At 41.3% G+C, this 13,741-nt stretch overlaps 1 protein-coding gene across 2 annotated transcripts in view; it reads right to left on the bottom strand.

Annotated features, from left to right (window-relative positions):
* Positions 1-13,741, bottom strand: part of CCDC126 (coiled-coil domain containing 126) — a 31,029-nt gene that overhangs the window by 10,033 nt on the left and 7,255 nt on the right. The window contains exons 1-2 of one of the 2 annotated variants that reach the window (XM_049781489.1): positions 11,815-12,010; positions 8,745-9,111 (exon numbers count right to left, since the gene is read on the bottom strand). In XM_049781489.1, coding sequence (XP_049637446.1) covers positions 8,745-8,982 — 238 coding nt within the window. In that variant the 5' untranslated portion in view covers positions 8,983-9,111; positions 11,815-12,010. Of the gene's footprint in view, positions 1-8,744; positions 9,112-11,814; positions 12,011-13,741 lie in introns of those variants that run through there. The other variant, XM_049781490.1, reaches the window with a different exon arrangement.

Raw genomic sequence — 13,741 nt, 5'->3', positions numbered from 1 at the left:
GCTCTGCAGAGCTAACATTCTGGCACAGTCTATCACTTTAGTTTATTTGCATATATTAAAACATCTTCAATTCCACTTGATCACGAAGTATGATCCTTCTAATGGATTGCTGAATTCAATTTCCTAAGATTTTATTGAAGATTTTTACAACTATTTTTATCAAGGACACTGATAGTTTCCTTCCGTGATATTTCTATTTTGGGGACTAGAGAAATGCAAGTCTCACAGAAACTGTAAGAGGAAAAAAACCATCCTCCTGGTAAATTGCAAAAATTCTTGAGGTGGCAAGGACAACTTTGGGGGACCTTGAAAGTCAGTGTCAGGGTTTCCTTTCCTTAGGAAATCTGCATTTAAGGACTGAATTTCCACACTCCTCTCAACAGGATGCTGAGCACGCACAGTGCAGCTGGTGGAGCTTGTCCAAGGTGTCTTTATATCGGGGAGCTTGTCCAAGTCATCTTCAAATCCTTGTAGAGCTCCTCCCCAAAGCAAAGCACACAGAGTCTTGGGCTCGAGAGCTGAGCTGGGTAATGCTGAATTTCTAAAGGTTCTAAGGGCTGCAGGGGCACAGACAGAATGGTCGTGCAGAACAGAGAGTTATTTGCAGCACAAATCCTGCTGCTTCCACAGACTTTCTATCCAGGACTACAGAGACTCACATAAGCTCTAGGCTTTGGTTTTCCTGGAAGACGAGCCTGGTAGGTGTCTGAAACAGTATGGGTGGAGGTCACCCCCAAACACCTCAATTGCAGCTATTCTCAAGTAATCTCCCTCTGAAATATTTATCTGGAAAATTCTAATACATCTTTTTATCTACTATATATTTCATATGTATATATAGTATATACATATATATTTTCTTGTATTACTTCCTCTACACCTAAAATAGTAGAAATATTTTACTTCAACTGTCATAGCTGAGAAAACTCATGAAGGGACTTACTTGACTTGCCATATACTTTTTCTTCTGTAGAGTATGGAGGCTCCTTCTTGTATTTCTTCTGTATTTAAAGAGTTTACTCCCTCTTTGATAAAGGTTCATGTGTTGGTATTTTCCTACATTAGAAAATATCTTTGGGGCCGGAGAGATAGCACAGCGGCATTTGCCTTGCAAGCAGCTGATCCAGGACCAAAGGTGGTTGGTTCGAATCCCGTGTCCCATATGGTCCCCTGTGCCTGCCAGGAGCTATTTCTGAGCAGATAGCCAGAAGTAACCCCTAAGCACCGCCGTGTGTGGCCCAAAAACAAAAACAACAAAAAAAAAAAAAAAGAAAGAAAATATCTTTGGGGGCCGGGTAGGTGGCGCTGGAGGTAAGGTGTCTGCCTTGCAAGCGCTAGCCAAGGAAGGACCGAGGTTCGATCCCCCGGCGTCCCATATGGTCCCCCCAAGCCAGGGGCGATTTCTGAGCGCATAGCCAGGAGTAACCCCTGAGCGTCAAACGGGTGTGGCCCAAAAACCAAAAAAAAAAAAAAGAAAAAAAAAGAAAATATCTTTGACTTTCCCCTCATTCCCAAAGAATGCATTAACACTGGACCTTAAACGAGGCTGATCATGCTTTTATTTGTTTGTTTGTTTGTTTTTGGGTCACGCCCAGCAGCGCTCAGGACTTCCTCCTGGCTCTATGCTCAGAATTACTCCTGGCAGGCATGGAGGACCATATGGGACGCCGGGATTCAAACCACGGTTCTTCTGCATGCAAGGCAAATGCCCTATCTACATGCTATCTCTCCAGCCCCTGATCATCCATTTCTTTAAACATCTGAAACTATCTGGTCATTTCATCTTGGCCTTCAGAGTTTATAGTAAAGATGAATACCACTTTTTCTGTATAATGACATTTTTCCTGAGTTGCCTTTACTTTGCTTAGGTTTTCTGAAGTTTGATCATATACATTTTGGCATGGATTTGAGGGAGAAGGAGGGTTCTTAAGCTATGTGGGATTCAGTGAACTTCTTGAATTTGAAACTTTATATCTTGCCAGATTTGCAAAGTTTGGAGGAGCCATTATTTCCTTTATTTTTCGGTTCTGTCCTCATTCTCCTCCTCTTCCAAATTTTTCATGACACAAATATTAAAACCTTCATTATTAGTCTCCAAAAACAATGTTCAATTTTTTCCGATCTTTTTCCTATTGTGTAACAGGGGTCCTCAAACTTTTTAAACAGGGGGCCAGTTCACTGTCCCTCAGACCAGTGGAGGGTCTGACTATAGTAAAAACAAAACTTATGAACAAATTCTTATGCACACTGCATATATCTTATTTTTCAATGAAGAAACAAAACAGATACAAATACAATATGTGGCCCGTGGGCCATAGTTTGAGGACCACTGGTTTAGAATATTAATTTACACAAAAAATTTACAATAAGAATAATCTATCTTCCACTTTAAATGATTTCTTCCTCTGACCTCTTTATTCTGTACTCAACTGTTTTAATTATATTTTCAGCTTGAAATTTTCCATTTATTTTTTTCTCTGTAAGCTCTATTTATATGCTGAAACTTTCTCATTTTCATTTGCTTTATGTTAATGGTTCATTAAGATACTTTTAATCATGGCTGCTTAAAAAGCTTTTCAAATTTTTCATTTTTTTTTTAACTTTCCCTATACATTGCCTCACATTTCTATTTTCCAGTGGATTGCTATGTCTCTTTTTTTTTTTGGTTTTTGGGCCACACCCATTTGACGCTCAGGGGTTACTCCTGGCTATGTGCTCAGAAATCGCCCCTGGCTTGGGGGGACCATATGGGACGCCGGGGGAATCGCGGTCCGTCCTACACTAGTGCTTGCAAGGCAGACACCCTACCTCTAGCGCCACCTTCCCAGCCCCACTATGTCTTTTTCTTATACAAGGACATTTTTCTTTTTCACTTTTTTTTTCTTTTGGGGCCATACCTAAAAGGGATTACTCCTGGTTCTGTGCTCAGAAATCATTCCTGGCTAGGGGGACCATATGAGACACTAGGGATCAAACCAGGTCTGTCCAGATCGGCTGCGTGCAAGGCAAATGTTCTACCGCTATGCGGTTATCACGCCAGCCCCTTTCACTTTTCTTTATAATTGAGTCAAATACCATAATCTAAAGTGGTCCCGTTTTGTATGCTAAACCATTAGCATTATCTGTAGAAATTTCATTGAATGCAGATTTTAATAGTAGTCTCTGTTCAATTTTTAGGTTGGGTGTACATACCGCAGTGTATCCTGGCCTGTAATACACTGCAGTGTCTCATTGCACACACAGCAGTAGGAGGTCACACAAGGACTAGCCTCCAAAAACACCAGAGCAATTCTCCTAGTATTACAAGTGTAGGTCCAAAACAAAACCACCACCATCACACTAAAATAAAAAAATCAGTCTTGGGACAGAAAAGCCTGAGGTGGCAAGACTTATATTGCCAAGTAGATAAAAAATCATGCACTGACTATCAATTTGAGGTTTTGAGCAAATATCCCCCAATCCACTGCTCCAGGAAAACCCAGAGCCCAACAGAGGTAATATGATGCCTGGGAAGAAACAAAATTATGTCAGAGAAGACTAAGGAAGTTAAAAGAAAAATAGGTAAAACAGTTCAAAGTATTTATAACTTAAAGAGAAAGCACAAATTCTGAAAAATTCACAAGTAGTAATCTACAAATGTTAATCACTTTGTTTAGAGTCTCTGCAATAGTCATAATTCATTATAATTCAACTTTTTTTAAAATCAGCTTTATGCTTGCATTACCAACTAGGGAAAAAGAATTAAATAATTCAAGGGGGAAAGTCATTCGACTCACTTTATTTACTTGTTGTATATAGTAATGAGGCAAATCATTTTTGTTTGAAGGGGCCGAGTTCCACAAGTTTGTGTGCAAGGCTTAGAGTTCTGTACACAGGATTACACCTGGCTGCATGCGTGAGTGCTGGACCTGCAAACCAATTAAGACTCAATGAAGCTCAGATGAAAGTGGAGGCTGCCCCTCAGGTGAGGCTGAGTCATTAGGATGCAAGGTGCAGGCTTGATGGGTCTTAACCCTTGCAGGCTTTCCACTGAGACTGAGGTGAGAATGTTGGCACCCACCTTCAGGGTGGCCCTGAGTCCCTCACCAGCATTGTCAGGACACTGACATCACCTTGCTAGTCACCCAGGAGAAGGACAACCATCCCTAACCAAGAAGGACACACCATCCCTAACCAAGCAATGGCCCTGCCCCATTGCAGAAAAACTGAAATGTTCTGGAGAGAATAAAACAGTTGTTTTCTGAATTTAGCTTCTAGTTTTAAGCCAGACCCTCAGGGTTCTCTCCTGGTTCTGAACTGAGATCATGCTTTGCTGGGCTCAGGGGCTCAAACCCAGGTTAGCCCCCAGCAAGCTAAGTACCTTATCCCCTGTACTACTGTCCCTCCAGTGCCCCATATTTCATTTTGGGTGTCTTTTCATTGTTTTTAGTATTGGGTACCAGTGAAAGAGCAAGTTTACTTCCTATTAAGTCAACCCCTCTTTCCTAGTCAGATCCAAAGTATCAAGAGGCTGTCCAAATGACAGTAATTCCTTCTCTAGGTTATCAGACCTACACGAAAGGAAATATAGAGATAAAATGATCTCCAAATAGAGGTCTACTGCAAAGAAACAGATGCTAATTAGGTCTGATAAAGATTCTGCAGCTGGCCATATTCCAGGTAGCCTAACTGCTTGGAATTCCTTAAGCAGCAAGTCATTGTTATTCAATGTGGGCCCCAAAGACTACACCTAATGATTTATATTAACAAGCTGACTTGAACTGTGACTCCATATAGCATGTGTTCATTACTTAGACAGATCTAGTCGTGTCAGAAAAGCCAACATGTAACTAGATAGATGGGACGTTTCAGCTAATATTGAGGTAAGGACTAGGAACAGTGAGTGCAGTCATGAGACAGTCTGATGCTTCAATGAGTGATAAGTCTACACAATGAAGCAGAATTTCAGGAAGAAAGAAACAAAACAATGGGAAGGGAAAAAAAACACAAATATTTTAAGAAAAATAGAACAAAAGGCTACATTGGAGAATTTACCAGTACATAGAGATGGGGTTGGAGAAGTAGTACAGCAGTTGCCTTGCAGGCTGCTGACCTGGGTTAGATCCCCAGCATCCCATAAAATCCCGAGAACCAAAAAGAGTAATTTTTCATGTAAAGAGCCAGGGGTAAACTTAAGTGAGGCTCAGAGTGCCCCTAGGACCCCAAAAAGTATACATAGTTCCCAGAGAATATATGAAATACAATATCCAGTTATATCATTAAGAAATTTGAGGGGCCAGAGAGCTAGTACAATTGGTAAGGTACTTGCTTTCAACAGGCTGACCCAAGTTCAATCACTGGCAACACATATGGTCCCTAAACACCAGTAGAAGTGATCCCTGAGTACAATAGGGTGTGGCTCAAGCCCATTCCCCTCAAAACTTTTTGTTAAAGGAGGAAGTAAAAAATCAAGGAAAGGGGCCAGCGCAGTGGCGCTACAGGTAAGGTGCCTGCCTTGCCAGCGCTAGCCTAGGACAGACCGCGGTTCGATCCCCAGCGTCCCATATGGTTCCCCAAGCCAGGAGCGACTACTGAGCGCATAGCCAGGAAAAACCCCTGAGCCTCACCGGGTGTGGCCCAAAAACCAAAAACCAAAAAAAAAAATAAATAAATCAAGGGAAAGCCACAGACTTCCAATAAACACAATAGAGTGCTAAAGGCAGTTCCAGGATGATGATGGAATGAGAACCTAGAACAGGTTACCACTTCAAATCTAAAAAGGTCAAAGTCCACATAAAGCAGACTGAAGGCTCCAAGAAAAAGACAGCTTCATGATAAAGAAGCAGCAGTCAATTTTTATGATTGGATATGCTAGGTGGGAGGAGACTTAAACAACCTCTCTCAGTCGGTGTGGTTAGAGTACAAACCAGACAAACAAAACTGACACTTATTAGTTCAGGAAGGAAAAATCAAAGTGATACAAGAATGCAAAATCAATTATACTGTACTGCCTGGCTTAATAATAAATACCACTAACAGGGGCCAGAGTGGTGGAACAAGCAATAAGGCCTTGGGTGCACTAGCCTAGGATGGATCTCAGTTGGGTCCTCCAGGCGTCCACTATGATCCCAAGCCAGGAGCGATTTCTGAACACATAGCCAGGAGTAACCCCTGAGCATCACCTGGTGTGGCCAAAAAAACAAAAACAAAAACAAAAAAATACCAGTAACGCAATCAGAATAACACCAACACTACATATTGTTCTAAGCAAAATGATGATGGGGAAATGGAGAGGAAAGGAGGAGAGAGGAGAGGAGGGGAGAAAAGAGGAGGGAAGAGAAGGGAAGGGAGGGGAGGGGAGAGGAGGGGAGGGGAGGGGAGAGGAGGGGAGAGGAGAAGAGAGGAGAGGAGGGGAGGGGAGGGGAGGGGAGGGGAGAGGGAAATGAGAGAGAAAGAAAAAGAAGAGAAAGAAAAAGAAGAGAGAGAAAGAGAGAAGCTAGAAGTGAGCAGCAGAAAGCAGAGAGCACAGGGATGGGTCAGTGGCTTTCAGCACTGAAGGGACTCCCAGGCTACTCATACATAGGCAGAGAGCACAGATCTGCCGCTCTCCTGTATGGAAGGGCTTTCCACTGCCACACAGAGTGAGCTCACTAGCACCATCAGGGGTATATAAGCAGCACAACTATGTGTGAAGCCCCAGGGCAGGAGCAATAGTACAGTGGGCAGGTGCTTGCCTTGCATATGGGGACCCTGGTTTCAATCTCCAGCAACACCAAGAGTCATCCCTCCACAGATCCAGGAGTATGTCCTGAGCACTAGAGATATAGTCTGAAAACTATAAGAGAGAGAAACAGAAAGGGAGAAAGGCATGTGCTCTATATATTCCTATAGCCAGGAATAGAACCTCTGAGCACATGTGTGAGCACTGTGACTCCCATGAGCTCACAGATGAGCAAAGCCCAAGTACCTGGCCCCTGCAAGCACCCAACCAAGCACATGTAAAACCAGCCACACCAACAGCTGTGGTGATAGAGGAAAGAAAAGGGAAGGAACAGGGAAGAGAACTGAAAAAGAAAACTCAACTTTAACCACAGGTTATGGGAAGTTAGCAATAATTAGCTACTATAAAAATAAAATCAAGAGGGGCCGGAGAGAGCACAGCGGCGTTTGCCTTGCAAGCAGCCGATCCAGGACCTAAGGTGGTTGGTTCAAATCCCAGCGTCCCACGTGGTCCCCCATGCCTGCCAGGAGCTATTTCTGAGCAGAGAGCCAAGAATAACCCCTGAGTACCGCCGGGTGTGGCCCAAAAACCAAAAATAAAATAAAATAAAATAAAATCAAGAAGTAATTCATGAAGTATATTATTCATAGTATGGAGATAATTACCAAATATTTTTATAAAAATAACCTAATTATTAAAATTTAAATAATATGGCCCCAAGAGATACTACAGCAGGGAAGGCACTTGCTGTCCATGTGGCCTATCTGAGTGCAATTTCCAGCACCCATATAGTCCCCCAACACACACTACCAGGAAGGATATCTGAGTCAAGAGCCAGGAATAACCTTTAGCATCCCTGCTCTGGCCCCAAAACAAAATAATGTGTTTTTTGGGTTTTTTTTTTTTTTTTTCGGTTTTTGGGCCACACCCGGTGGTGCTCAGGGGTTACTCCTGGCTGTCTGCTCAGAAATAGCTCCTGGCAGGCACGGGGGACCATATGGGACATGGGGATTCGAACCAAACACCTTTGGTCCTGGATCGGCTGCTTGCAAGGCAAATGCCGCTGTGCTATCTCTCCGGGCCCAAAACAAAATAATGTTGAAAGAATTCCTATACGCCAGGGGCCTCAAACTCGCAGCCCGTGGGCCACAAACAGCCCTCCATACAACATTTTGTGGCCCTGCCCTAGAGGAATCTTTTTTTTGTTTTAGTTGTTTGGGTCACACCCCCCAATGTTCAAGGCTTACTACTGACTTTGCACTCAAGGAACACTCCGCCTTTGCCTCCTGCAGCCCCCAGGTAAACTGAGTTTGAGACCCCTGCTATACACTCACATAAGGGTTAACTAAGACAAAAACTGACATGAACAAGTTATTTGAAACACAGCAGGAACTTAGGATGTGACAGAAAGAAAAGCAATAAATGCTGAGTAAATATGCAAATGCTACTTCTCAGGAGTTAATAGACATACACTGACAATTTACTGATGGATAATCTGAAACATTTTTTAAAATTAGATATTGGTATTATGATCACGTAGAAAAAGATCATGAGGGCCCGAGAGATAGCACAGTGGCATTTGCCTTACAAGCAGCTGATCCAGGACCAAAGGTGGTTGGTTCGAATCCCGGTGTCCCATATGGGCCCCCATGCCTGCCAGGAGCTATTTCTGAGCAGACAGCCAGGAGTAACCCCTGAGCATTGCCGAGTGTGGCCCAAAAACCAAAAAAAGAAAAAGAAAAAGATCATGATACTTAGGGACACAAATGGAAATATTTAGCATTGAAATGTCACAATTTATGTAAATATCTTCAATAATTAGATCAAATGTTGCAAAATACTTGCAAAAATTAAATAACTATGAGATCTAGGTAATGGATATGCATAATATCATTTTTCAATACAGCTGAAATTTTTCAAAATAAAAAGTCAAGAGAAAATGAAAGTTTTGAAGACTCATGCTTGAATACACTAAAATTCATTGGCTATCTTTCAATAGGAAAAAAGTAAAGAGAAGATTAAAAAATATTCTGTGGTATCTTACCATATCCTGCCAAAGAAGCACCATTCTCAATATCCACAGTATTCTTATTTTCCTCTGCTAGAGCTTTAACATATCTTTTGCTTAAATCTAGTATTTGTTCACGTAACTTGACACTGCTTTGATGTCTTGGCTGTTGAAAAGTATAGTGCAGTAACATCAATCCCCAAATGAGTCCAAAGACAAGCAACAGTAAACTCAATTTCTGGGACATATTTTTTCTTGAGATGGTAAAAATCATTTCTGATGAAGCAAACAAACTCAACTGATAAGTGGGCAAGCCACCTTCAAGAGTTTTGACAGAAAAAAAAATCTCTTCTAATGTATCTACTTCATCTGCACCAAAGTTGCTTCCAGTTCTTAATTAACTCTGTAAAAGAGAGAAGATAACATATTATTAGTCTTCATCTATATCTGAACAGGATAAACAATGATAAAATTAGGAAAAAATTCTGGGGTCGAAGCAAAGTACGACAGGAAAGGCACTTGCCCTGCACATGGCCAAACAGGGTTCAATCCCTGGCAATCCATATGATTCCCCAAGCACTGCCAGAAGTAATCCCTGAGCACAGAGCCAGAAGTAACCCCTGCGCACCACTGGTGTGGCACAAAAATAAAATTAATCTTTTTAAAAGAGGTGTCAACAATTTTGACTTAAAGGTATATCTCCTTCTTTGACAATTATTACATTTTTCATATCTTACTCAAATCCTATTAAAGCAATACCTCTAATATCAGTGTCATAAGGAGGAATTTTTCAAATCTCCAATCATCACAACATGAACAAAGAATAGAAGGGGGTAATGGAAAAAAGAAAAGATAATAGAATAATTAATAATAGATAAAAATAAATTAGGGGCCAGAGCACTACTAGTACAGCAGGTACTTATCTTACATGTAGTCATCCCTGATCCAATCTCTGGCATCCCAGATAGTCCCTGAATCCTGCCAGGAGTAATTCCTGAGTGCAGAGGCATGAGTATCCCTGAATACTACTGGGTGTGGCCCACCAAAATAATAACCAAAATAAATAAAAAGTACAAGTTAACTAACTTGCCCAAGATAGCCATGAAGACAGAGTTCAAAGTTTCAAGAGGCTTTTAACAGAGTCAGAGTGACAGAACAATGGATAGGCATTTGCCTTGCATGTGACCCACCCAGGTCAATCTCCATCATCCCATATGGAACCCCATGCCTGCCAGTAATAACTAACCCCTGAGCACAGTTGAGTGTGGCCAAAATATTTTAAGTGAGGCTTTTAACCTCAGTTTCTAATACAGCAAAAGGGAGAGTAAAATAAACAAACAAACAAACAAACAAACAAATAAATAAAAGCAGTACTCCTTCTCTTGGCCAACTTCAAGACTCAAGACTCAGGAGCAGGAGCAATGGTGCAGTGATAGGGCATTTGCCTTGCACATGGCTGACCCAGGACGGACCGAGGTTCGATCCCCCAGAGTCCCATATGGTCCCTGAGCCAGGAGTGATTTCTGAGCACGTAGCCTGGAGTAATACCTGAGCATCACTGGGTGTGGCCCAAAAATCAAAAAAATTAAAAATTAAAAAAAAAGATATTCCATCATTCCTCATATGAAAATCCATATTCTATTTTTTAAAACTTTACAACCTATTTATCTCCATAAGCCCTTATGTCTTTAGTTATATAGAAGTACAAGTGGATTTGGTGAAAATGAAATGACACATGATATATCTCAATAAATAATTAACCTTTATTATCAGTATCAGGACTTATACAGGAGTATAATATATAATTCTCGATAAACTATGTATACAGAGGATGTTTTACAAACAAAACTCTTATTAGCTCTCAAAGCCCTCCACAATCGAGTCCCAGAAGACCAAATTTATTTCTCATTACTAACAAAAATAGCTGCCCTAATCAAGTCAGTCTTCCCACTGTCTCGTATAATATTGATATCTCTGTATTTACATGCTATTTTTATAATAGTAAGCATGTCTCCTGACAGCTTTCTTTTGATGTTTTCATTAGAATTTAGCAGTCAGCTACTCAAGAAGCTGCAAGCTTGAAAACGTTTTTGCTGAGAATTGTAGAAAATATGAAATTATTTACTGGTGTTAAGTCATTGAGTGACTTACCAGACCTTAAAAAATGACCTAAATAGCATGCTGTTGATAAGAACAATTCATTTTCCAAAATGCAATATGAGCCTAGAGTCTGTTTTAAATGCAGTGAACCAAAGAATATAAAATCCTTATTACTCTAGTCAGGATCACTTCTAAACACCACAGTACTTTACTTATATTTTTTGTTTGTTTTTGTTTTTTGGGTCACACACGGCTGCGCTCAGAGGTTACTCCTGGCTCTATGCTCAGAAAGTGCCCTTGGCAGGCTCAGAGGACTATATGGAATGCAAGGATTCAAAACACTGTCCTTCCTGTGTTGGTTGCATGCCAGGAAACACCTTACTGCTGTGCTATCACTCCAGTCCCTACTTTTTTTTTTTTTTTTTACTTAAAGAAAATGCTTCAAAGAGTTGACATAACTGATGATAATGCATTTATTTCAAGATAAGGAAAGAAAAGTTATTGAGAAAATAGAAAATAGAATGAAAAATAAAAAATAAAATGGGAGAGATGAAAAAAAGAAAGCTCAGTAGCAAGTATATCTGTGAAAATTATTGTATCTCCAATAAAGTCATTACTACATTAGCAGAAGGGTTAGTAAGTTCTCTCTCTCTCTTAAGATAAATAGTTTAAAATATATAATGATAAGGGGCCGGAGCGGTAGCACAGTGGTAGGGCATTTGCCTTGCACTCAGTTGACTCAGGAAAGACCTAGGTTTGATCCCCAGCCTCCCATATGGTCCCCCAAGCCAGGAGTGACTTCTGAGCGCATAGCCAGGAGTAACTTCTGAGTGTCACCAGGTGATGCCAAAAAAAAAAAAAAAAAAAAAAAAAAAAAAATATATATATATATATATATAATTTAAAAAAAAGGTGTGTGTATGGCAGTTGTTGCTGTTTGCACAGGTACAAAATTTGGGGGAAATTGAAAGAAAAAACCTTTGGCCTAAAAACAGGGAGACCTTACCTATTAAGTATCCTGGCATAACACCAACTACAGGCTCCAGCCATGCTAAATAGTCTAACCCCAAAGTCTTTCTCTGTGGTCCCAGTAAAAGCTCTTCACAATCACTGTTGTTGCTGTCAGGTTTCTGTAATTAGAGATCTTGGTTTCTGTACAGATCCTCTGTCGAAGTCAGGGTGACACAGAGTGTCTTCTTGTTTCTTCTCACTATCAGGTGGCAATGCAGAGAACCCTGCCCTGAAAGCAGGTTGTTGCAGTTACCAAGTCGTCAGGCCTCATATGAACCCACTCTGGAGTAAGTCGATGAAAGGGCAGCAGTAGGATCTTCCCTGGTATTATTCGGATTTCTGGTGCTAGTGTAGAAAATGGTGCTATTTCCATAGATGGGTTCAAGGGTAAATGGTCAATGTCTGATCTTCTAAAGCCTAAATCAAATCACTATGACAAGTGTTCAGGGTGTAAGGCCCCACTGCAATAAAAAATTCATGTGTTCCTATCTCTTAGATAAGAACTTGTTTGTACACGTTAAGATTTCCCCAATTTGGGGCCGGCGAGGTGGCACTAGAGGTAAGCTGTCTGCCTTGCAAGTGCTAGCCAAAGAAGGACCGTGGTTCGATCCCCTGGCGTCCCATATGGGCCCCCTAAGTCAGGGGCAATTTCTGAGCGCTTAGCCAGGAATCACCCCTGAGCATCAGACGGGTGTGATCCGAAGAAAAAAAAAAAAAAAAAAAGATTTCCCCATTTTAATGTGCCTATGCAAAAAAGAACAATGCCACATGGTATTACTGCCGCACATGGGGGTAAAAATAACAAGCTAAACAATCCCTATGACTTGGTTCTAACATGAACTCAGAACTCTAGAGAAACTTATCTACTAGAATACCCTACTAAATAGATCCCAAAAAATGGGGATATTGCTGCTATATAAAAAGATTGACAGCACGGGCCGGAGAGATAGCACAGAAGTAGGGCGTTTGCCTTGCACGCAGCCAAACCAGTACAGACGGTGGTTCAAATCCCGGCATCCCATATGGTCCCCCAAGCCTGCCAGAGGCAATTTCTGAGCACAGAGCCAGGAGGAACCCCTGAGCACTGCTGGTTGTGCTCAAAAAAAAAAAAAAATGAAGATATACAGTAAGGGTTATACCTATTAAGGAAATACAGCTAATGAAATATTCAAAGGAGAGATTTATGTCCCTTTAAGTCTTTTGAAAGTCTATGGGGTTGTGGGGGATAAAATCTGGAACACAGCTTCAGCATGTGATTTGGTCTTGTGAAGTCTAAAAAAATGGCTCCCAGCAGTTACATATCAGGAAATTTCTTCAAATTGGGGGTTTCTCAAAAACCAAATTTGGTAGCAAGCAACAGTCACAGCAAAGGGGGGTGGGGGAAAATGGCTACCAAGAGCAAATCAGCAGCAGCGGCAGTGGCAGCTTCTTCTCAGGCTGAGAATCTTTTCACTGGAGCTGGTTGGCAGCTGGCTGGAGTGGGAGAAATGTTCCACTTCCTTAGGAGTTAAGAACTGAGGGTATACAACAACCTGCTTGCAGGGCAGGGCTCTCCGAATCTAATGGTGAGGTGAAACTAGAGGAAATGCACAGAAACCAGAATCTTTAACTACAGAAACCTGATACCACCAACAGCTAATGTGCAAAAAAATTTCACCAGGACCACAGAGAATGACTCAGGGGTTGGACAACCTAGTATGCCTGAAGCCCAGAGTTGGTCTCATGCCAGAAAACTTCAGAGGTAAGTTCTCCTTGTATTTAAGCCAAGGTTTTTTTTCCCCCGTTTTCCCCATATTTTTCTGGGCCTATGCAAACAATTGCCACTCTCACACCATTATTATTGTATTTTTTTTAACTCTTATCCTTACTAAACTTAAAAAAAAAAGTAACTGGGGCCGGAGAGATAGCATGGAGGTAAGGCG

This window comes from Suncus etruscus, chromosome 10, assembly GCF_024139225.1.
Source record: "Suncus etruscus isolate mSunEtr1 chromosome 10, mSunEtr1.pri.cur, whole genome shotgun sequence".
Classification (NCBI taxonomy): domain Eukaryota; kingdom Metazoa; phylum Chordata; class Mammalia; order Eulipotyphla; family Soricidae; genus Suncus; species Suncus etruscus.
The sequence above is the reverse complement of the archived record's forward strand: the minus strand, read 5'-3'. Positions and strand labels throughout refer to the sequence as shown.